The sequence below is a fragment of the Diospyros lotus genome, chromosome 13 (genome assembly GCF_014633365.1).
Source record: "Diospyros lotus cultivar Yz01 chromosome 13, ASM1463336v1, whole genome shotgun sequence".
NCBI classification, from domain to species: domain Eukaryota; kingdom Viridiplantae; phylum Streptophyta; class Magnoliopsida; order Ericales; family Ebenaceae; genus Diospyros; species Diospyros lotus.
In genome coordinates, this window is record NC_068350.1 from 36,635,052 (window position 1) to 36,660,594 (window position 25,543).

Genomic DNA, 25,543 nt, shown 5'->3' on the forward strand with positions numbered 1-25,543 from the left:
TAAATTGAGTTGTATGTTTTATTATGATTTGTTCTATATCATCTTTGTGATGACCACCTTTCGAATATCCTATGCTAGCAGGAATATTCGAGAGTGGGCCTTACAGTTCCACACTTTTCATTTCTTTCATTGTGAAGTTATTAAATTTTTTAATAAATTGGCCAGCTTGCATTCTTTTGGCTAATAAGAGTTAAAACACTTCACAGATTACTTATGCCAAATGACCCATCAAGATCTAAAAATGTTTTTGGATGAGATTCTCAAATAAACAAAGTAAATTTTGTGGACCTCTAGAAATATTTTTAAACCAAGAGACCTTCTTGAAAATGACTATCTCTAACCCAAACTAAAAGAAAATTTAAAATTTAGATGTAATTTACCCTAATATATATTATCATCCTACAGTATTGCATCGTAATAATGAGACATAAAATTTAATTTTAAATTTTAAGGAGAAAAGTATTTTAAAAATAAAAAACATATAATTTAAAAATAATAAAATAAAATAACTTGGTCAGTTACCCTTTTGAGAATTTAAAAAGTATATTTATTTCAACCTATTATTGTATTTTTAATAATTTTAAAATTAATATAAATATTTTCTATTTATTAAAAATTAATGTATTCTAAAACTAGAATTCTAAAATCAATTATTTGGAATTTCAATTTTTTTTTCCGAAAAACAAAAAAGAAATCCAAATTCTTTGATTAGGATACATTTTATTAAAAGCGTTTGTATTAGGGTTTAAATCAAGGAACTCGGATCCTAAATAAGAATTTTTTTTTATTTAAGACTTTGTTTGGTTATTTCTTAGGGGGATGTAGAAATTTTTTCCTTATTTTAATTTTTTTACCTTATTTTAATTTTATAATTTCAATTTTCTCAATAATATATTAATCTTTATGTTTAATTTTAATTTTATAATAAATTTTAATTTTTTCAATAGTATACCGAACTTTAAAAAATTTCCCTCCATGAAAATATAAACCTTAGGTACACATAGATCTATGTTATGTAAAAAATGGTTTACATAAGTTCATATAAGATTAATAGTAAATATTATAACAAATTTCAAATATATTTCTACAATTTAAAAATAGTGATAGGTACACAAATAGTAACATAGACTTGAAAAGGGTTATAATGTAAGATTTAGGTTAATGTCATTTCCTTGAAAATAAATTGGTTAAAGTAGCATTTGTTAAAATGACAAGGACAAAGACAAGGTTATATCAATATAAGGTTGAAATGATTTTCAAATTAATATATGAAAAATTCAAGATAGGGTTAAAAAATATTTTAAGATTTTTATTAAATTATTTGTTAAATTTTTTAAAATGCACTGAATGACACATGCATCATTTTTTCTTATTTGTAAAAATTAAGATAAATTTATTCAGAGGGGGAAAAAATAAATTTATCTGTAAAAACTCAAATAAAAAATCAAGTGACTTCTTTTTCAACAGTCGATAGATAAATTTAACAAACACAATAAAAAGCACTTTTTATCTTAAATGCTTTCTATATCCTACTTTTTTTCGATCTATATAGTAGTTAACAAATACTACCTAATAGTAAATACTAAGTATAAAGTTGTGGTTAACACTGTCCCTTAACAGGACACTGAATATCACTGTGATATCAAATAATACTAACATGCTATCAACACATAAGCGATGCTAACCTATTAAAATGACAAAATGTGTAACGAAAATATCCCATGTATTAACAACAATAAATCAAAGGTAAATACAAAATTGGAATACAGGCTTTTTAAATTACTAAGTAATGATGGGTACATTTGTATTGAAATGAATAACTAAACAATATTATCAATGCTCTATCAAGCGCCATGTCCTATCACGAATACTGCAAATATATGAGCTTGAACCTACAAATATGGAAGGAAAGATCATTAGAGGTTGAACCTACAAATAGATGAGATTGGGCTCACCCCATTTTCAATAAATCAAACTAATAAAACCTAAATTTGAACAATAGTAGTTTAAGCAGGCATGAACAAGGAACCAAGGTGGGGCCAACTGATATGGGACTTTGGAGACGGAAGGAAAAATGGAAAAAAATGGTAAACATGTCTTAGATATGATTTTAGAGGTGCTAGAAAAGTTCTATAGCAAGGAAAAATCATTGGAGGGTGCTGCCCTATGAAAGGGCAATTTGGCACAAAAAGGGACTTAAGCACTTACGGCTCATGAACAGGGAAAGAAAGGTCTTTGGAGGGCCAAAACCATTCCTGAAAAATCCAGAGACATAGGAAACATACCCCAAAATTCTATATTAAATGTGTAAGCTGCTTGAATAACTCGAACCATGAAAAAGCAGCTAAATTTCTGAAATTATTTACTTGGACTTGCCCTTACAAAGACAAGGGAGCTAGAGCAAGTAATACATAATACAACAACAACAAACCTTAACCCATTGATTAGCATCCATTAAATAATTTCTAACACACCAATCACCTTTATTTATGATCATAACTTCTCTTATGTGTCATCCCGCATAACTTTTTTCACTTCATCTACTCTCTTCGCAAGTGAGTACACGGGTGCTTGTCTAACATCTCCAAATATTTAGACCATGTTAATTAAACACCGCTTCTATATCTTATTTTCAATAAATACCACTTTGATCTTATCACAAATAACTTCATTTCTAGCATTATTAGATAGATATACAATGTTTATGTGATGGGTGAGGGTTGAAAATTCAAGCTTACCTAATAATGAGAGGAGGTGATCCTGGCGTTGTTGATATATAATTCTGGGATATGACCTACCATATGCCAGTCTCTTCTTGTTTCTGGGTGTAGTCTATGGGCCAGCCCGCTGCACTCTTTAACCCTCAGTACTTTCAGTGCCCGGAGGTGTTGGAATCCCTCTGGCAATGCTGACACTTCCGGGCATCCAAAAATCTCGAGTTTCTGAAGCGATGCTGAGTATTGCAGCCACTCTGGGAGTTCCCCAAGGCTGGGGCAATATGCAATCCTTAGGTAATTTACACTCGCAGCTGTGCCACGCAGCCAATGGGGCCAATTCACAAAGTTTGGTAATTCTGCAAAAACCATTTTCCTGATGCCAAGGTTTCCAAATGCAGTGATACTCCCCTCATCCAAGTTGAGCTTTTCACAGTCATTGATCATCAGGTTCTCTAACTTGGCAAGACTTGCTATGCATTTTGGAAGAGATGCTAATCTCGGGCATCTGCTGATAGCTAATGTCCGAAGAGCTCTGAGGCACTGAATTTCTTCTGGCAAACAAACAAGGTTGGCACAACCGGTGATCCACAGAGACTGAAGAGAGGTCAAGCATCCGATTGCTTTCTCAGGGAAAGATTCCTGTTGTGTGGTTACATAGAGATGTCTAAGGCCAATCAAGTTCCCTATATTTTTAGGCAACCTCTTCAACGCCTTACAATCTGAGATCCTCAGAGTCTGCAGATTCAGCAGCTTGCAAATGGAAGCAGGGAGTTTTTTGATGCTACAGTTCCAACTGAGGTCAAGGAACCTCAAATGTTTCAAGTAACCAATAGATTTCGGTAAGACTTCAAAACATGAATCCTCCAAATCGATCACTCGCAAGTACAGGAAAGTTGAGATGCATTCATCAACAAAACGATCGTGAGTGGATTTTATCCCATCCCGTGGAAAGAAAATGGTCCGCAGCTTCTGAAGTTTCAGGAGGGATTTTTCTACTCCCTGTCCTGACAAATCACAACCCAGTAAGGAAACATGTCGAACCATATTAGAAACATCTCCCGTATGGGATTTCTTCTTTAGGCATTCTGTTTGTGCTATAGACTGTGCAAGATCATGTACAAGATCATGCATTCTAAAGGTTACATACAAGGGACCATTCTCTTCAACCTCTTGAAAGAGTGATGTTGAACACAACTCATCAAAATACTGATCCCCGATGTCTTCGGGCTCTAGATTTTGGCCAGGAATTGACTGAATCAGCCCTTGTGCCATCCACAGCTGAATTAACTTATCCTTGTAAATGTATTGCCCCATTTGAAAAATTGAACAGTATGCAAAACATGGTTTCAGGTAAGATGGTAAGTAATCATAACTCAATTTCAGAGCAGGCAGGATATCCTCTTGCCTCTGACCTTGTAACCTCCATATTTCACTATCTCTCACACGCTGCCAATCACGTTCGTCTGTTTTTTTGTACAGCAGGCTTCCTAGAGTCCTTGCAGCTAATGGAACGCCCCTACATCTCACTGCAATTTGCTCTCCGATGTCGAGGAGGTTCTGATGCCTACTCTGATCTTCTCCTTTTGGAAAAGCCCATTCCAGAATCAAAGAGAAGCAATCTCTCCAAGCAAGTCCACCAAGTTCATAAGGATGATCGCTGCCCACAATGGAAACAACTGCATTAGACCTAGTGGTGACAATGACTTTGCTTCCTCTGCGACCACCCATGAGGAGAGATTTCAGTTCCCTCCATTTTACTAGGTCGCTGTCCCACATATCATCCAAGATCAGTAAAAATTTCTTATCGGCCAAACAACCCCGAAGCGTATGCTGCAAGTGATCACTGCCTAGCTCAGCACAGGCCGAATTCGTTGCAGATTCAATGATCTTTCTCATCAGCACATTCATATCAAAATCCTGAGAAACACCGACCCACATCTTCGGCTCAAAATGCTTAGCAAACTGCTCATTATTGTACACTAACCTCGCCAATGTTGTCTTCCCCAAGCCCCCAATTCCCACAATGGGAATTACAGAAACATGTTCGCTAGCATCAGTCAACCTCTCAACAATGGCTTCTTCATCCCTTCTTCTTCCTATCACATCGACGCTACGAACAAAAGAATGGCTCGTCTCCCTCTGTATACGCACATTACGCCGATCCGAAGACCTCTCAGAAAGCCTAAAATTGTTTTTCCCACCATCAATTAAATGTAACCTCGCTGTCATCTCCTTGATCCTGCTAACAACAGAAAGGCGGAAAGTAATTGAACTACGGCTCGTAAGATAGTTCCATACCCTTCCCCTAACCTGGTTCTTGAGAGCTTCAAATTCGACCTCGTCCAGAAGATCATCGGCGTCAGCGAAAGCATCCTTGACTCCGGCGAGCCATTTGTGAAGCTCGACGTTCGTTGACTGGTTCTCCTCTGCGTCCAATAGGACTAGTTTGATTGACAACAAAGCGATTTGAAGCTTCCGGAGCTCGGTATCTGCTCCGTTTGCCAGGAAGAGTACTTGGATTAGAAGTCCGCCTAGCTTGGACAGAATAAGTTCTGCGACATTGAACAGAAACACTTCTTCCATTCTCCCTTTCTGGGGGAAGAGATTGAATGGTGTTGAAGAAGAACGATTTATATTGAGAAGCAATCAACGTCTCTGGCTCAAAGCTTTCGGGTCAACTTCCTCATCGCAGTGACGTCTCCCCCATCTCTCTCTCTCTCTCTTTATGTTGAGGAGCAATCAACCTCTCTGGCTTAAAGCTTTCAGGTCAACTTCCCACCTCTCTCTCTCTCTCCCCCATCTCTCTCTTACAGGTTCATGCCAGCGATGCTTCTCTCTCTCTCTCTCTCTCTCTCTCTGTCTCTCTGGATGGAGGTGACATTTTAGACCAATAATTCTTGTTTAATGTTTATATATATATATATATATGTGACAAAATTGGGTGTTTGAAGGTTGATGCCTAATTTAGTTTTAGAGCATATTTATGCATTTTTAAGTAATAATATATATATAAGACAATAGAATTGGACAAAAGCTACTTTTCTTCCTAGCTGTTAGGTGACAAAGGAGATTTTTCTGTGTCTAAAGGGGCAACCATTTGCAAGGTAGGCCCCAACCCGATACCACTGACAGGGTGTTTGGCTTATCCTTTTTTCCAAAGCTGATTTAACTTTTAAATTATACAAAGTTAAACAGCGTTTAAATTAATAATATATTTAAATAAATATACTTTAAGTTGATAATTATATAATTATATTTTTTATTTAAAAGAGTTAATAAACTATTGACAAAAAGATAAAAATATACATGTTAAATAATATAAATAAAATATATAAAAATAAATTATAAATTAATATCTAATTAATAAAATTTTATCATTAAATATTGATAAATTATATATAATTATTTAAGAATATATTAATATAATATTTTATTAAAATTAATATATATTATATTATATATATATACACAGTAAAAGGTGGTCGACGACAGTGAAAGGAGACAATAAGTAAAGGCGATTGAGGAGGAGATGAGAGATGATGATGGGCGACAGAAAAAGACGGTGATGGACGACGAAATGAGGAGATCTAGACAACTATGACAGCCTTGGGCTAGAGGTGGTGATGAATAGTCGATCATGAAAGAGGCTATCAAAGAAGGTGACCAAAGAAAGTGATGGAAATGATGAAAAAGTGTATATATTTAAATTGTGTGAGGACAATTTCATAATTTTCTTAATCGAGGCAATAAGCTTCGAGCATATTTGAGAAAGTAGGGAAATGAATTTTTGAAAAATATTACTGAATTAACTTAAAAACTTGGTAGCATTTAAATTTTTAAATATTATCAAATGCATAAAAAATAAGCTACTTAGCTTATAAATTATTTCAAAAGCTTATGAGCAGTCAAACTGGCAAGCCAAATACCCTCTGTTCCTATTTTGACCTAGTCACGGTCATCATCTCCTTTCTTCCACGGGGTTGGGTTATGTGTCATTAACGAGACCACGGGTGTGATGTTGGGTTGAATGAAAATGAAAATAGAAAATATTTTTGATATGAAATGAAAATAGAAAATTAGTATCTTTAAAAAAAAATAAGAAATAAAAATGTGGTGTAAGTGTAAATTAAAAAAATATAAGATTTTTTTTATAAATATAATTTTTAATATAAAAAATAATTTACACGTAATACAAACAAACATAAACAATACACATAAGTTTTATAATACATTCATACAAACATAAATATAAAGTTCACAATGCATTCAAACAACCATCAATAATATTTACAAAATTCTATCATCATTATTGTGACTTAGTAATTAAAAATAAATATTAAATTTAAAAAACAAAATCGACAACGAACCGAGCATTGACTACCGAGCTACCAAATCGACTACGGCACAAGCACCGAGCACCAAGAAATCGGTGGCGATGGCAAGAGGGAATGACCGACGACTATGAAAAGGCATGATCACGAAAGGACTGAGGCTTGATCGACAGCGACAAAAGTATCTAGCAACAAGAAGCAATCGACGACGAGTGTAAGAGGGAACAGCCGCAAGAGAGAACGACGACCATGAGATCGAAGCTCGATCTAGAGCCACACGAGCACCAAGCAACAAGAAGCAACTAGCGACAAGTGCAAAAGGGAACGACGTAGAAAAGGAACGATTGTGAGGGAAAACGATGATCGTGAGACCAAGGCTCGATCAATGGCGACACAAGCACCGAGCAAGCAAAAAGCAATAGATGGCAATGACAAGAGGGAACACCAGCGACGAGAGTTTAAAGGCAAGGCGATCTTCGAGATTTAAAAATGAATTTAGGGTTAAAGAAGGTAACGTGAAGAAGATAGATTTTCAATAATTTTTTATAATTTGTGAAACACCTAAAACGTTTCGCAAATTACATAAATGGCCCAAAGAATATTTTGGGCCGTCTTTGATGTTTCCGAAATAGGAAACATCTTGGAAAAGCCGAAGTGACATCTCCAAGCCATTTTCATGCATTAAATTTGTGATGTGCATAAAAACTTATGAAATTATGGAAGTACCATTTTCCCCTTTTTGAAATATTTATTATATTAAAATATTTTTGAATCTTTTACTATAATACCCCAAGAGCCCAAGGTCATGTCCAATAAGGGACTCTAGAAAAGTTAGTATATATATCGAGGTTAGTAAAAAAGGAAAACAACACCAGCTGGATACCTTTTAGGCTAAATGTAAGCAAAGAACTCCCAGGTTAAGTTTGCTTGAGCTGGGGAAGCTCAATGATGGGTGACCTCCTGGAAAGTTCGCGTAGGCCCATCAGGGTAAGTTATTCCGATCATTCTTATCAATCGATGCAAGATGTTACAAGTGGTATCAGAGCTGACCCTTGGTGAAAGCAGTTCAATGAGGGCGGGAGAGTGGCGTCGAGGCTCGAGGGCCTGTACAATGAGCGATTTCTGACAGGTTTTTAGGATGGCAACCTCCAAATGGGAGAAGATCTAGGACTAGTTGTAAGGTTACATGACGAGGACGTCATGTGCTCATGGTAGGGAGAATGTAATACCCCGAGGCCCAAGGTCAGGTCTAAGAAGGGACTCTAGAGAAATTAGTATATATATCGAGAATAGTAAGGAATGAAAACAATATCAACTGGATACTTTTTGGACTGAATGTAGGTAAAGAACTCCCAATTTAAGCGTGTTTGAGCTGGGGAAGCTCAAGAATGGGTGACTCTTGGGAAGTTCATATTGGCCCATCAGGGTAAGTTATTTCAGTCCTTCCTATGACTTGATGCGGGATGTTACATTTACAATTTTAGAAATGTTTTAGGATCATTTTATAATATCAAGAAAATACCATAAACACGTTTCCAATTACAAAACGTGTTTCTATCCACAAAGTGGTAGAGATATAATTTTTTTCGTCTCTAATTCAAAATTTTTAAGCCTAAATTGAATTTCTTCTTCCTTCTTCATTTTGTATTATACTTGATTATTTTTATTATTATTATTTATTTTTAATTAGTAAGTCATGATTCATGGATGATAAAATTTATGTTTATATTTATTTGAATGCATTATAGAATTTATATTTATTTTTATATTGAATAACTTATAATTTTCTATATTAAAAATTATTTGTACAAAAAGTCCCTTATATTTTTTTTATTTACACATTTTCCCACGTTTCCGTTTCCTACCTTTTTGAAAACTACCATCTTTTCATTTTCGTTTTGCATCGTATCTGTTTTTCAATTCCATTTTCCTTTTCGTGCAACCTAAAACCATAAGTACTTGTGATAAGAATTTTGTGGTGTAAGGTATTTTGATAAATTTTAATTTAATTTAAGTAGTTCAGCCATTAAAGGATAGTCGTTTTGGTACCTTTTGTCGTCAAAATTTGAGATATTAAATTTGAGTTTAAAGCCTAGTGATTTATTGGATTACGATTTCTGGTGTGGTTTAAAGCCTAGTGATTTATTAGATATTTCTAGTTGCCATGAATATGAAGTTTATGTTCTTTTTTGTTTTAAATAAATATGTGCATAAAAAATAAACAATTATCACTAAGGTTGTAATACCAAGAAATTGGGATTATTTGAGGATAAGTATTTTATTAGAAAAATAAAATTTCGGGGAAGATTGGTATCTGAATAGCCTGAAAAATTGATCGAATTGACTGTAGGGAGTGCCCTAGAACCGAGATGCCTAAGGAAAATGATATGGCCGTGATAAGCGTTTTGAGGCATGATTTATGACATCGAAAAAATTGAGATCAGGAACAGTTTTCGGTACAACTAAAATGCAGCTACCAAATTAGGCTGCAATACCGAATTGTTATAGACGACTTTCGAGAAGTCAACGAAAACTTGAGATGGTTTCAGTTTTTCATAGGGAACAACCCTTCAGTGGTTTTAGGAAGAAACGAAGAGGTTTAGGGCCAAAACGAAGATTAGGGCCAAATTGTAGTTTTTTAAAATTTTCGGAGGGAGGTAGAAATGACATTTTTTCATAATCTTCGGGGATGCAATGGAAATTATAGAACTTGTAGGTCGCAATAGCACTATTAGGAAGCTCAGGGGCTTCAAAGAAAGGACCAAAACTTCAAAATGAGAAAAAATTGGGGTGAAAATGTAATTTTTCAAAATTGCACAAAGAGCAATTCTGCCATGGCCGACCAAGCTTTCTCCACCACCTCCCATCACCGAATTTGGTGGTGAAAGACCCGAGAAAAGTAATCTAGGATGCTCTTGGGTTGAGCCTAGGCTAGTAATTAACCTTGGCTTGGTCAAAATTGGCCAAACTTTCGGTCGAAAAAAACTAAATTTTTACCCACTAAAAATCAATTTTTGAGGAAACTTTCGGTGGGTTTTGGACTCATTAAACGCAAAAGGAGACATCAGAGGCCTTGGGTTGCTCAAGATTTATCCTTTTCGGGTTCGAATTTGACTATAAATAAAGGATATAGTGGCCGAAGGTTTTGCAAGATGTGAGCTTCAAATCGACCTTATTTTTAAACAAATTGAGTCACCAAACCATAGGACTTTTGTTTCCCATGAGATGAGTATCATTTCTGGAAAGTTTGAGGAATTTTAGAGTTCATTTGAGGGGTGATCGGAGTTTCGTCGGAAAAATCGAATCTCGCTGAAAACGAACTGATATTTGCTCAAAATGAGGTCTTTTGGGTGTTGTTTCAAGCTTAAATTTGGTCAGAGTGATCGAATCAAGGTAAGCTATCTTTTGGTATAGTCAGTTTAATTTTCTGGTGTGCCGATGCCAGAGAAGATGACCGGAGATAATTTTTATTATTTTTAAATACTAAAAATAAAGGAAAATTGTTGTTGCCAAAATACAACAATTAAAATTTGTGATGTGTGGGGTCCACTCGAGCTTGATTTCATCTCAAGTCTTCGCCGCTAGCCTTTGCCACTAGCCTTTGCCACAAGCTCTTGCCACTAGCTTTTGTCACAAGCTCTTGCCACTAGCCTTTGCCACAAGCTCTTGCCACTAGCTTTTGCCACAAGCCCTTGCCACAAGCTCTTGCCACTAGCTCTTGCCACTAGCCTTGGCCACAAGCCCTTGCCACAAGCTCTTGCCACTAGCTTTTGCCACAAACCCTTGCCACAAGCTCTTACCACTAGCTCTTGCCACTAGCCTTTGCCACAAGCCTTTGCCACTAGCCTTGGTCACAAGCTTCGCCGCTAGCTTCGCCATAAGCTTCGCCGCTAGGTTTTACCTTAGCCGCTAGCTTCGCCGCAAGACTTTACCTTCGCCGCAAGGATTTGACCCTGTTGATGCTCAAAAAATGTGTTAGAGGGCTTGCGGGAATCTTTCCCGCGAAGACCCTCCGATGCCAAAGTCAGTCTCAGATCCCAATGACTATTCACGAAAATAGTAAAAGTGTATTCAAAGTGACTAGTTTTACTGAAGTTGGAAGTCCCCATTAATGTCCTGTAGTTGGGTATTTATAGGGCACGGATCTCAAGAGTGTCTGGTGCCGACACGTGGCATTTTCTCAATGGGTTAAAGCCAAAGAAAATGGGGGGAGCTGCTACGATGTAGCCGCAGGCACCCGAGCCTTGCCGCAGTGTGCCTTGCGGGCAACACTGCCGCAAGGCAGTAACTTCTTGCGGCTAATTGCCGCGAGGCACCTCGCGGCACGCAGCCGCAAGGCTGCGCCTCGCGACAAACAGCCACGAGGAACCTCGCGGCAAATTGCCCCGAGACTTTATCTCGCGGCATGCAGCCGCGAGAATGCACCTCGCGGCAAACAGCCGCGAGGCTGCTGTGCCTTGAGGCGGGTAGCCACAAGGCTTCACCTCGCGACGTGCGACCGCAAGGCTGCGGCGCCTTGCCGCGAGGCTGCTGTGCCTCGCGGGTGCATGCGGCGAGATTGCACCTCGCGGCTGCTGCTTCTTGCGGCTGCTTTGCAGCCGCAAGTCTTGCCAGCTGGCAGCAACAAATTGCTACCAGCTTTCTTCCATTTCACTCTTTTTTGATTTTTTTATTTTTATTCTTTTTACATGGCACAACAATTGCCCCCCACTCTTCTGTTTTGTCTTTAGACAAAATTGAAGAGTAAAAAATTAGCTAAAGAGTCAGTTTTAGCTCCTGAATTCGATCTAAGGTTCCAGGATTCCTGAAGATCCAACGTTAGCCAAGGGCTTTAGGTACCAAATTATCTTCTAGGCAACCATACCCTTGCGAGATAATTTCCACTGAGGGGTTCTCGTCGGGGGTCCGAGCTTGCCGGGAGGCCTAGGCGCTAGATCAACCAAGGAGTCGGGTCTAACTGTGTAACGACCCGTTAGTGGGTCTAGGTGTTATGGGTATTTTAGTTTGCACATTAGAGTTGTTGCCTTTATTAATTAATTGTTAAAAATATTATATGAGTTGGTAATGGGGGTAAATTAATAAAAATAATATTTGGTGTGAAAAAGTCTCAAAGTTGTGGGCTAAATGGGTTTGGGCCTTATTTGAATTAGACCATTGATAAATAATTAAATCTTAAGTGTAAATGAATTGGGTTGAACCCAAATCTCAAGAAAAGTCCATTGGGCCTTAATTGGATTGGGCCATATATTTTGACTTGGGCTTGGGCTATATATTTTGACTTGGGCTTGGGCCATGGGCATAGAGAATGGTATCTTAATTAAAAAGAAAAAAAGATTAAGAAAATGGTAAAATGACCAAAATGGGTAAGAGATATGTGAATTGTGTGTGTTAGTATGAAGGGTAAATTAGAGAAAATTAAAAGGGAGATGGATTGAAAGGAGTTGGGAGACAAGTCTCCCACATTTTTTTTCCTCCTTTTCTTTCTTCTTACTTTCTTGTTCCCTTCTTCTTCTCCCTCTCCCGATTGTCTCTTCTTCCTCCATTGTTCTTCTTCATTGAACCTTTAAGTGGAGACTATGGAATTTTCAATTTCAAGGGGTGTCTTCATCTCTTTGGATTGCAACCATCTAAGGCAAGTTCCCTTCCTTCTTGTTTCAAATTCAAGATCTTCTTCTTCTTCTTCTCCTTATGATTGTGTAAGTTTTTCTTCTCTTGTTTATCTTTTAATGCAAGTTCTTCAACCTTGTTTCCATCTTAGAAGGCTTGTTTCCTTCATTTTTAAGTTGTTGCTCTTAAATTCTTATTCTCGGATTCACTGACCATGTTATGTTCTTTGGTCTATAACTTCTTGTGTTTATATCCAAATTGAGATCCGTTTGTTGGGTTGTAAACTAGACATCTTAAGCTCAATTTTAGACACAAGAATCGAATTTTTTGACTAAGATTTGATCATGTTATAGCCTTGTAAATCCCTGCTAAGATCTGGAAATTTTACTGCTTTCGAGTAAACTGACCTTGTTGTACTCTTTAGGGTATAACTCTCTGTGGTTATATCCGATTCAAGATCCGTTTGTTTCTATATAAACTAGACTTGATAATATTCATTTGGTAACTGTTTTAGAATTTTTGGCTATGTTTTGAGCCTACAGTATCCTTGTAAATTCTTGCCCAGAATCTGGAAATTTTCTGCTCTGTTTTTGAATAATCTGTTCTTGCTTCGGTTTTTGGGGTATAATGCTCTGTGGTTATATCCAAATTGTGATTCATTTATTTTTTCTATAAAATAGAATTCATGGGCTTCGATTCGGTATAAGATTTGAAATTTTTGGTTATGATTTGTACCCATAACAACCTTGTTGAATTCTATGTAGAATTCTGTAAATTACTGTTACAAATTCTGCCTTGTTTCGGTTTTTGTGGAATATCTCCTTGTGGTTATTTCCGATTTCAAATCCAGTTGATGTTCCAGAAACTAGACTCATTAGGCTTTGATTTGGTATATCGTTTGTGGTATTTGACCAAATATTGAGCCCAGATTGGATTTTTGAAAATATGCTTGAAATCTGAAAATTTCTGAAATATGTTGTTATTCAACTCTTCCTATGTAGTCTATCCTTCCTACGTTTAAAATTATGATTTTTGTATAGTTCTTCCATTGTTTTTTTGAATTATTCTTGATAACCCTCATTGTTGGATAAAAGGGTTTTATTTTCCTTATTTCGATAAATCTTGCAATATTAATTCGTTTTCTTGTTGAACATTGCAAAAATCTAAATAGGGTTTTGTGTCACCCTACATTTCTTAAGGAATGACATTTATTCATTAGGGTCTAGTGTCATGCAAGATTTAGTGTTTCTTGCATGTATAAATTTTGATTCCTTGCGATTATTATTGGGGTAAAAATATACCGTAAATATTGGTTTGGGCATTTCTATAAGTATGAGTCAATATATGTATTAAAATTTACCCTGTGATCATAAGATAGTGCACACTTTAATTTATGTAATTGTGCATGTTAAGCATGATTTGAGATTTTTCTTAATCATTGAGGATTGACATGAAATGGGGATATGCATATGTGATGCATGATTATACTGATTTGCGCACCTATTATTTTGCGCGACGGCTAAGTCCGTGAATGAGAAATGATATCCTATGAGCGCTTGACGCGGGTGAGGTGGCCATCAACCCAGAAGGCGTGGCTCAAATTGTTATCATTTGTTGATTTATTTTCATGATGCATATATATTCATGAATGGATATATATATATAGGCCGTGAGAGCCTTGAGAATTATGCAGAAAAACTCCCTACTATTGGTGCATATGCATGAGCATGGGAACGAGTGCATAATATATGTAATAATCACGGCATGGGAAATTAATGTAAACCGAGAACTTATGAGTCGCGTTATACTAATATCTCCTCATAGAGTTGTTTATTCTATCTTGATTATCCCTGCCTTTGATTCTATATCTCCATGCTTTATAAATACACTTGCTGAGCCTTGTGGCTCACCTTGTTTACTCTCATGTCATTCCAGGTACAAGTAGAGCAGTGGTTGAGGGCGAGCCCAGTGGGGCTAAAGCCCAGGGTTAGAAGTGTACAGAGACCTTCCAAATTAGATGGTCTATGTTAGCATTTGTGATGAGGGCAAGTGTGAGGAAATTTTATGTTGTAAAATTTGTTAGTGCCCTTGTATTTCATTTTGTTTAGACTATGGTCTAAGATGTTGTAAACCTTTATGTTAGCTTCCGCTGAGTTTATCTAAGGATAGTATTATGGTGTTGTATGTTATTGTTCTATATCATACTTGTGATGACCTCCTTTCGGATATCCTATGCTAGCGGGACTATCCGGTAGTGGGCCACTACAAACTGGGAGCATAGCACCAAACTCAGTCAAGGGGTCCAGCGAGCCTGCGGGCACAGTCTCCGAGACATCTGATGATCCTATGATAGATCATAATGCTTGGGCTATTGTGTTCTCCATGTCCGTCTTTTCGGGGTTAGCCCATTTCAGGAAATCTGGGTTTGGCCAGTGGTCCAGCACGGAATTCCTACCAGACATCCGAGTTTGCCAGGAGACCTAGGCAACGGATCAACCAGGGAATCGGGTCTAGCCAAAAAGGCATAGCACCAAACTCCAACGAGGGATCCGGGTGAGTCTGCGGGCATAGGCATCGGATGTTCTGGCAATCCCGGGCCAACTTGTGGTCGTAAGCACCAGATTGCAACTGAATGACTCAATTCCGATAAGCGGGGTCATGGCAGAGTTGTCATAGGGTTGCTGTCTTTTTATGCCTTCCTTGGGCCAGTCTACCTCAGGGGATCTGGGTTTGGCCAGTGGCCCGGCGCGGGATTTTTACTAGGCATCCGAGTTTGACGGGAGACCTAGACGCCAGATCAACCAAGAAGTCGGGTCTAGCCAAAAGGGCATAGCACTGAACTCAAGCGTGGGATCCGGGTGAGTCTGCGGGCATAGGCATCGGATGTTCTGGTAATCCCGGGCCATCCCGTGGTCATCGGCACCAGATTGCCACTGGACGACTTGACCTTTGGGAGTGGTCTTATGCTGGAGCTATCAGGTGATCACTTCACTTCTTTTCTGCCTTCCTAGGGCCAGTCTACCTCAGGGAATCTAGGTTTGGCCAGTGGTCCAGCACGGGATTCCTACCAGACATCCGAGTTTGCCGGGAGACCTAGACACCAGATCAACCAAGGAGTCGGGTCTAGCTAAAAAGGCATAGCACCGAACTCAAACGAGGGATCCGGGTGAGTCTGCGGGCATAGGCATCGGATGTTCTGGTAATCCCGAGCCGACTCGTGGTCATCGGCACCAGATTGCTGCTAGGCGACTTGACCTATTGAAAGCGAGCTGTGCTTGAGCCGCCATACCTGCAAGACACATACAAATAATCTGGGCTCCTGCAGATTTTACGTGGTTCGGCTTATAGTTTTGCCTACTCCACGGGAATACATGGGATATATTCTTTTATTTATCGGGGGATATATGTTTTTACAATGGAAAATTTTAAAGACACTTCCGGCCTATAACCGGGTCGAGGAACGCTTCTGACGATAGGCTTGACTCTATGTCTCGTGCTTTGTCCCTTCCCCCGGGGCTAAAGCCGGGAAGTACCTCTCGAGGTGCGCGGTGTTCCAAGCCTTTCCTATCGCCTCGCTTTGTGGTGTCGGTAGTGTGTACCTGTCGGGGTCTATCATCTTCTGGATTTTGTAAGGTCCTTCGCACTTCGGGTTGAGTTTCCTTTCCTCTTCTATTACCTTCCCCTGCATCCAAAATTTCCATTTGGGTGACAAACTGTTCTGCTCAGTCGAACAACTCAGTCATTGAATTTGGCTCAGAGAAAGCTAAGGATCATCTAAGCGGGGCATAGGTTGTTCCGTTAAGCAGGGCTGATGCTGCTAATCTGATTGGGAGATCCCTTACTTCGTGTGTCGCAACCCTAAATCGCTCGATGTATTGCTTTAGAGATTCATCCGACTTCTGTTGTAAACTCATTAGATATATTGTACTCTTCTTCTTTGGAAGATAAACGGAGAATGCATCTAGAAACTCTTTCTTCAACTGTTCGAATGATCGTATATGTCCTGCCGGTAATTCAGTGAACCACTGCTGAGCTTGTCCTGCCAGGGAGAGTGGGAAGGCCCTGCACCTAGTGACCTCGTTCCATCCATGTAACACGGCCACTGCGACAAAATGTTGTAAGTGTTTTTCGAGGTCTTCCCTTCCTGAATATACCGAGAGTTGTGGTAGTTCAAACCCTGGTTGCACTAGTCGCCTCTGGAGTTCCTCAGATAGAGGGAACCCTTTCGAGGGAGTTACTTTTGGTATCATCATTACTTGTTTCTGTTCTAGCACCTCCTCTATGAGGCGTTTAATGTCGGACACGCTAAGTGTTTGTTTCTTCCCTTCATTTTGGCAAATAGATGGGTCTTGAGGCACTCCCGAGTAGGAGTTTTCAACTGTCTCTCTATACTTGGAAGCTTTTCTCGCCCTCCTGCAATTTTTCCTTCTCGAGTCTGTCACTTCCGAAACTTGACTATTCAGCCCTGGTGTTCTGACTCTTGTCCCCTGCCGAGGGGTTCTTGAAGGGTTGTCCTGGAATCTCCGATGTTCTACCCTTGTATCGATTTGTCCCATGTGGGGAATATGAATGTCCGGCCTTAGTTCACGTAACAAAGCAGTGACCTCCTGTAGTCTTCTCATATTCTCCTCATTGTTCACCCTGAGCTCATTATTCTGCCGCTTCAGCTCCTCAAAGTTCTTCCTCAATAGTTCATAATCTGAGAGTAAGACTGTGGGTAGAGCTATTCTTGAAGTTCCCATGAGGTTTCTATTTGGAATTGAAGACTGTCCAAATGAGTGTTGTTCCTGGTTAACGGGCGCTGTATGTGGGACTTGTTCCCCTCTCCCTGTCGTGTATCCATCTACGTGTGCTTCTTCTTGCTCCGAATGCTCCATGCCCCCCAGTCCGGCGGTATGGTAGCATTCGAGCACAGGAAAGTTTCCAGAGCGCACTTCGTTGTTAGGGTGATCTACTGAAAATTCTGGTACTGTAGAGTTCGCCTGGTGGGAGCTTTTCGTGGCTCATGTCCTGGTATGAGCGCTCCTTTGGGTGGGGTCAGGCGGGCTCGCCCGACTGGCTGATCTTGTCCCTCTCGGCATTTTGTTTTGAAATTGGCTTTTTGTTACAGTTTCCCACAGACGGCGCCAAATTGTTGTTGCCAAAATACAACAATTAAAATTTGTGATGTGTGGGGTCCACTCGAGCTTGATGTCGGGTGAAGTTGGGTTGCCGTTAGAGATGCTGTCACGAGGGAGTTTGCTGTTAGGATGCTTGCCACAAGGATTCGTCTCAAGTCTTCGCCGCTAGCCTTTGCCACTAGCCTTTGCCACAAACTCTTGCCACTAGCCTTTGCCACAAGCTCTTGCCACTAGCTTTTACCACAAGCTCTTGCCATTAACCTTTGCCACAAGCTCTTGCCACAAGCTCTTGCCACTAGCTTTTGCCACAAGCTCTTACCACTAACCTTTGCCACAAGCTCTTGCCACTAGCTTTTGCCACAAGCCCTTGCCACAAGCTCTTGCCACTAGCTCTTGCCACTAGCCTTGGACACAAGCCTTGGCCACAAGCCCTTGCCACAAGCTCTTGCCACTAGTTTTTGCCACAAGCCCTTGCCACAAGCTCTTGCCACTAGCTCTTGCCACAAGCCTTTGCCACTAGCCTTGGTCACAAGCTTCGCCGCTAGGTTCGCCGCAAGACTTTACCTTCGTCGCAAGGATTTGACCCTGTTGATACTCAAAAAATGTGTTAGAGGGCTTACGGGAATCTTTCCCGCGAAGACCCTCTGATGCCAAAGTCAGTCTCGGATCCCAATGACTATTCACGAAAATAGTAAAAGTGTATTCAAAGAAACTAGTTTTACCGAAGTTGGAAGTCCCCATTAATGTCCTGTAGTTGGGTATTTATAGGGCACGGATCTCAAGAGTGTGGTGCCGACACGTGGCATTTTCTCAATGGGTTAAAGCCAAAGAAAATAGGGGGAGCTGCTACGATGTAGCCGCAGGCACCCGAGCCTTGCGGCAGTGTGCCTTGCGGCCAACACTGCCGCAAGGCAGTAACTTCTTGCGGCTGATTGCCGCGAGGCACCTCGCGGCACGCAGCCGCAAGGCTGCGCCTCGCGGCAAATTGCCGCGAGACTTTATCTCGCAGCATGCAGCCGCGAGAATGCACCTCGCGGCAAACAGCCGCGAGGCTGCTGTGCCTTGCGGCGAGTAGCCGCGAGGCTTCACCTCGCGGCGTGTGGCCGTGAGGCTGCGGCGCCTTGCCGCGAGGCTGCTGTGCCTCGCGGCTGCATGCCGCGAGGCCGAGCCAACCGCGAGGTTGCACCTCGCGGCTACTGCTTCTTGCGGCTGCTTTGCAGCCACAAGTCTTGCCAGCTTGCAGCAACAAATTGCTGCCAGCTTTCTTCCATTTCACTATTTTTTGATTTTTTTATTTTTATTCTTTTTACATGGCACAACAAAAATAGAATAAAAATAGAAATAAAAAGGATAAAATTATGGAAAAATATCTAGAAATACAGGAAAAATTAATAGTTTATGTTTATTAATTTTTATTTTGGAAATTTCATGATAAAATAGGAAGAGATTTTGAAAAATTCCCAGAAAATTTATGAAGGTTAGAAATTTTATTTTAGGAATTTTTATGAGTAAACATTGAAGAAATTTCTTGATTGGATATTTATTTTGAATTTTTGAAGAATTGATAACAGTGAAAAATAGAAAAAATAGAGGAAAAATAAGAAAAAGTCCAGAAAAATTAGATTATCAATTTTTCTTGAAAATAATTGGTCAGGAAGTGATTTGACCAAGGATCTTGATGATTTTCATTATTTTTCGAGGTTAGCACGCAAATCGAGGCGATGCACATTTTTCAAGGTAGTCCGAAGTTCGTGCTAAAGTGAGTGGTTTTATTCCAAGAACCTATATTTATAATATGATTGCTTATATATGCATGATATTTATGATTGCTATGATCATTTTGTCATATTGCATGGAAAGTCGTGATGTTGCATGGCACGATATTATTGGCATATTATTATTTGTGCATGGAAATGGGATGTCGCCCCAATAGTGTAGCCGTAATTTCTCAAGAGCAATTGATGGAATAACGTTAAGATTATCTTGCCGGAGGTGCCAAGATTCTGCCTAAGATTCCATACCGGGCTGGTGGACCAAGAAAGTTACATTAGGACATGTGATTGTTCATGTTATTGTATCATGCATTCATGTATCATGTTTCTAAACCCTCACTAGAAGTTTCATCTTTTAATTGGGTTATGCCCCTAGAACATTCAAATGTTTCAGTTAGGATTTGCAGCTATGGCAAGGGAATGATTGATGACATGGCCGATGGGTTCGGCGAGTTATTCGAGTATATGCTCTTTTGTGAGGATTTAGGACATGTTCTTAGTCATGGTTAGAAGATTGTACTATATTGAAGATCGTGTATAATTATTACTAGATAATATATTTCTGAGGTTAAGGTACTTAGTTGTTATCTCTTGATGTTAAGTCTCCATGTATTTAAGTATTTAATGATAAGATGGTACAGATTCTTATGATATGATTAAGTGAATTTAGATATGTACTATATTAAGTTTCGATTATAAGCTTTCGCATTTATAATGATCACATGTCTTAACTTATTGATTCTTATTTAGTATGCTAAGAATGTAGAAGGGATTGTCGAAAAATGATTTATATTAAAAAAAAAATATTCTCGAAATTCCTAAGTTATTTAACGCTCGAAAAAGCAGGACGTTACAAAGGTGGTATTTTAGTAGTAAGTAGTTACACTCAAGAACTTAAGGTCTAGAGTTTGAGTCTTGTGAACATTGAACTCATTTTCCTAAATCATGTGTAGTATCTCATTGTGTTATATTGTGATTAAGGGGTAAAGTTTATCGGAATTTCATTAGAACTTTTAAATGGCAAGTATAAATTGAATGCTCTAAATTGCTTTTAGAATATTTAGAAATTTGAATAAATAGATTTAAATTTAATATAAAAATAATTTATTTTTTCAAGTGAGTAGATCAAATATATTAAAATATATATAATATGTATATATAACTATATACTATACTATATACTAAATACTATGTACTCTTGAAAGGTCATTGGTTTCAAGAGTCGCTTAGGGCATTGGTTTCCCACACTAAGAAACTCTTACTTCATGGATTTTTTGTTTGCACCCATAATTATGTATGACTATAATATTTTATTCTTTGCAGCTTAAGGTGGCATGGTCGAGAACCTCTCAAGAGTCACTTAAGACATTGGTGGAGAAAGTTCTTGGAATGATATCGATATGGTTAGAAGTGTCATTGCAGAATAGATACTTGCATTTTTTTTTTTTTCATACACATTTTATGTAAAATTTTATTTTGGAAAGTTCAATTCTTCACTTAAAATATTCATCTCCTAACTTGGCTTCATTTTCTATAATATTCAAACATTTCAAGGAAAGCAAGTGGTTTAAAAGGAAATTAAATTTTTGAGTACTAGAAAAATGAGTACTAGAGATTAGGAGTGTTCAAAAAAATCGCCAGACCGCGGTTTTCGGCCGAATCGGACCGAACCGGCCGATATTTTTGAAATAGCAGTCTGGTTTGGTTTGGAAAACTATCAAACTGCGCGGTTCGCGATTTGGCAGACTGGCGGTTTGGTTTAAACCGAACCGCCCGCATATATAATATATAATTTTTAAAAAAATATAATTTAGATATTATAAATATAAAAAGGGGCAGACGGTCTTTGCCTTTTCCTCTCATCTCTCTCCCATTTCCCCCCAATCAAACCCTAACCCTAAGCCTCACTCTCGCTGCCATTGCCTCACATCATCGCGAGCTCCACCGCCCCCCATCGTTGCCATCCAGAACGCTACAGCAGATGGTCGCTAACTCGTTGCATCTCGCTCTCTGCTAGTGGTCTGGTCGCTACGACGCTCCCTTTGCCTCTTTGTCACTCTCGGCTTTTGTTCATTGTACGTCAACCTCTCTCTTGCTCGCTCTCATACCCTCCACTCTTGATCCGTTCTATGGCCGTTGACTTTGGACAGCTCTGTGGCCAACGGTCGTTATTGTGCGGGCTATCCAGCGCCCCTGCCTCTCTCTCACTCTCGCTCACTACCACTGTAAGTTCTCTCATTTACTGCTCTATTGGGTTCAGAGTGACTATTCTATGGGTTTGGTTGTTGGCATATTAGGGTTTCTTGTTTCTCAAATCACAAAAATAGACCACTCGGTCTGTTAAGAGGTGCAAACCGCATTTGGTCCATTTTTTTGGCCAAACCTCTACTTTTGATCGATATTGCATCAGACCGCGAAACCGCACCAGACCACGCCGCAATTTGCGGTGCGGTTTTGCGAACCAAACCAAACCGTGTGGTTTGGTTTAATGCCAAACCGCATGTGCGGTGCGATTTGGCGTGATGAAAATTGTCCAAACCGCCCAAACCGCACCGTGAACACCCCTACTAGAGATAAACATTCCTAAGCGTCGCTTAGAAGAATAAATTTTAAAAAAATAAATAATAATAATAGAAGATCAAAGGAATATGGTTTCAAAAGTAAGATGTAAAAATCATAAGGGTTGGCAAAGGGTAATTATGGGAAATATTTTCAAGAAAAAATTTCCAAATGATGACATGAAAACACACTCTACAAGAAGGCTAGTTCATATATAACCCCATAAATCTTTGACAAGGTTACCAACCACACCATTTCTAATCTAAAAGCCATATTTAAACTCCTAGGTTTATTCTTTTTCAAAAAATTATAAAAGATAATTCTATATTAAAATATAACATGAAAAGCTCCTACTCATATCAAATTTGATTCTATTCATACTTTTTAGCCATGGTGGAATGTCTCAAAGAGGTTTATCCATTAATGGAGAATCTTATGTGGTGTTCTCTTTGTGTTTCAATTTTTAGTTTTTAGTTTTGAATTCATTTTCAGTTTTGTGTTTTGAGTGTCTGTTTTGAAATTGCTGAAAACGTGTTCTTTTTGTCATTCTGAAAAACTATTTCTCAAAATTAAAAACTCGAAAACGCGTTCACTTTAAAATTTTGAAAAAAAGTATTTTATAATATTTTATTTAATAAATTTGATTATTAATTAAATTAAAACAATTTGATGTTAGTATATTATTAATAATACATACATTTTGTACATCTATTCATTTGACACACAGAAAGACACAAAATTAAAGACACGTATTTAGTTATAATCTTCTTATGCATATAAAATTTTTGTGTATCTATTCATAATAAGTACCTTCTAATCACTTATAAAGAATTTGGGCCACGACCATCTTTCCAAATTAAAGACACAAAATTACATGAAAATAAAACCTCTGCAACATTAGCTCAATCACTAACAGCCAACAATCATACCAACAATCACCAAACAAACTCAATTAACCCAACAACCATTCAAGAAATCTCTAAAAGAGCTGATCACACTTTTTAAATCTGAAATCGTATTTAGAGAACAGATTCATAGATCCCAAAATTACAAACATAGATATAGATTTAAACATCAAATTAAAAACAAAATTACAAACATAGATCCAGATTTAAGGGTTCAGCAAAATTAGAAATGACAAAATCAGAATACAAAATCAAAATTAGAAACAGAGGATTTAACCTAAGAGAAGAGCCATAAGAGGAAGTGACAGACAGCGAGGACGGCGTAGGCGAATGGCGAGGCACGGCGGATGGGGAAAGGATGATGGCGTAGGCAAACCACGTGCAGCGGCGGCGATTGACGGCGAAGGCGAACGACGTGCGGCGGATTTGGAAGAGAGAACGGCGAGGCGCGACGGATCTGGAAAGGCGAACGGCATAGGCAAATGACGTGCGGCGGCGGCCATGGAAGGCGTAGGCGAACGACGTGCGACGGCGGTGATGACGGTGGTAGGCATTGCAATGGCCAACACGGAAGCGAGAGACTCGAATCTGAAAGAAAGAAATGAGAGCTTGGAAAAATGGAGAAAGAGGGAGTGCGAGGGAGTCCGATTTGGGCGTTGCAGGAAATGAGAAGGAAGGGAGATGGAGTCTGCAAGGGAGAAAGGGCCGAAGTCTGCAAGGGAGAAGGAAAAAGGGACCGTTTTCGGTGTTTTTCATTTTGCACCGTGTTTTGGCTGAAAACAGCCAAAACGATTTTTTGTTGTTTTCCATTTCCTTTACAAATTTTTTTTGCGTTTTCGAAAATGCGTTTTTGAAAATAACAAAGAGAACACGTTTTTAGTGTTTTGAAAAACTAAAAACCCAAAATGGGTTGAAAACAGCAAAAAGAACAGACCCTTAAGCTCTCAATGGGAGAAAGGACATATTAATATTAGGGTAATTTTCACAAATCATCTTGAGATTTAGTGAAATTTATAAACTATCTCTATGTTTTTTTTAAATGACATAAACTTTTCTTATAGTTAATTAAGTATAAAAACTAATTATTTTATCATTATATTTAAATAATTTACTTTCTTTCTATCTTCATTGATGGTTTTTCTAGTGACTCATATCATGTCCTAGAGTCAGTGTCCGATATGACTCATGAGGTTTAGTCAATCATGGATCTCTTTCTCTATCGTTTTGGGTTTCTAGAGTTTGATTTCGCCATTATTCTCCAAAAACCCATCGCTTGGGTTTCTTGAGATCAATTTCCCAGAAACCTAATCGATAATTTTTGGACATTGATTTCTCTTTATTTCTCTAGAAATCGGTGTGATCCAAATTGTTCCAAATTTGAACGAGGGAAAACATCACATGACAATGATGGGATAGAGAAAAATGTGGCAACAGTAAATCTCTTGCTCTCCTTTCTCTTTGAACCTCAAAAATCTTCAAACCCAAACATGCGTTAATCTAGATTTAGTTTCTATGTTTTGATTATTCCTTTCCTCTCTTTACGGAAGATAATTAGTGACAAAGAGAAACTTAGATAGATTGTTGGGTTTCTTTCTTCACATGGATCTATGAAAGTTTAGGGTTTCTTTAGAATCGAGATTCTAAGTCTGAATTCTCTTTATTTTTTAATTTTTAATTTTGAGTTTAAATTTATTTTTAATTTTTTATTTTAGTAGTCTATTTTTAGAAAATTAAAAACACGTTCATTTTGTTATTTTAAAAAATTATTTATTAAAATAGAAAATTAGAAAACACGTCCTTTTTAAAATTTTAAGAATATTTTTTTTAATAATATTTTATTTAATAAATTAAAAATATTTAATATTAATATATTGTTAAAAAACATATACATCTTAAAGTTAATAAATTTTATAATTTTTTTTCTATTACGATAATAAAATATAAATAAATAAATATATTTTAATTTTAAAATTTATTTTAAATAATAACACTCAAAATAATTTTTTATTATTTTAAGTTTCTTTTATAATTTTTATTTTATTTTCAAAATTATATTTTTAAAAACAACCAAAAAACAAATTTTTATTATTTTAAAAATCAAAAACTAAAAATGACATGAAAACAACAAACAGAACACAACTTAAATTTCTCAAAGTTTAGATAATGGTAATTGTTTATAATTTTCTTTGATTAAATAAAAATGGAGGGAGAAAGGGTATTCTAAATTAAGAACTTATAGCTACACTAGATTAGGAAGATTACAGCTAGATTTGAGAGAGACTTATTCTCCACTCAAACTAGAAAACAAGTTAAAATAGAACTTGACTAGAAATAGATATTGCTGATTATTTTAAAAGAATCAAGATTGGATTTCCACAGCAGGCAGCAGGCTCCACCCTGTTGTTTTTCCACTTCACTGACCAAAGCAGCTTCAGTACAAGGGTTAACGGGTTGGATTTTAGGTCTAACTTACCTCTCATATTTGGATCTGATTTTGATTAATTATTCTATAACCAATATTCAATCCAATAA

General features: G+C 38.0%; 1 protein-coding gene across 4 annotated transcripts in view; it reads right to left on the minus strand.

The window, feature by feature from the left end:
- Positions 1–5,520, minus strand: part of LOC127788345 (putative disease resistance protein RGA1) — a 104,624-nt gene extending 99,104 nt beyond the window's left edge. For 3 of the 4 annotated variants that reach the window (XR_008020325.1, XR_008020326.1, XM_052316503.1), the window contains exon 1: positions 2,739–5,520. Coding sequence is in view for 2 of the 4 variants with exons in the window: in XM_052316503.1 (XP_052172463.1) it covers positions 2,739–5,300 (2,562 nt within the window). In the remaining 2 variants the exon portion in view is untranslated. Of the gene's footprint in view, positions 1–1,706; positions 1,893–2,738 lie in introns of those variants that run through there. The other variant, XM_052316502.1, reaches the window with a different exon arrangement.
- Positions 5,521–25,543: the final 20,023 nt, after the last annotated feature.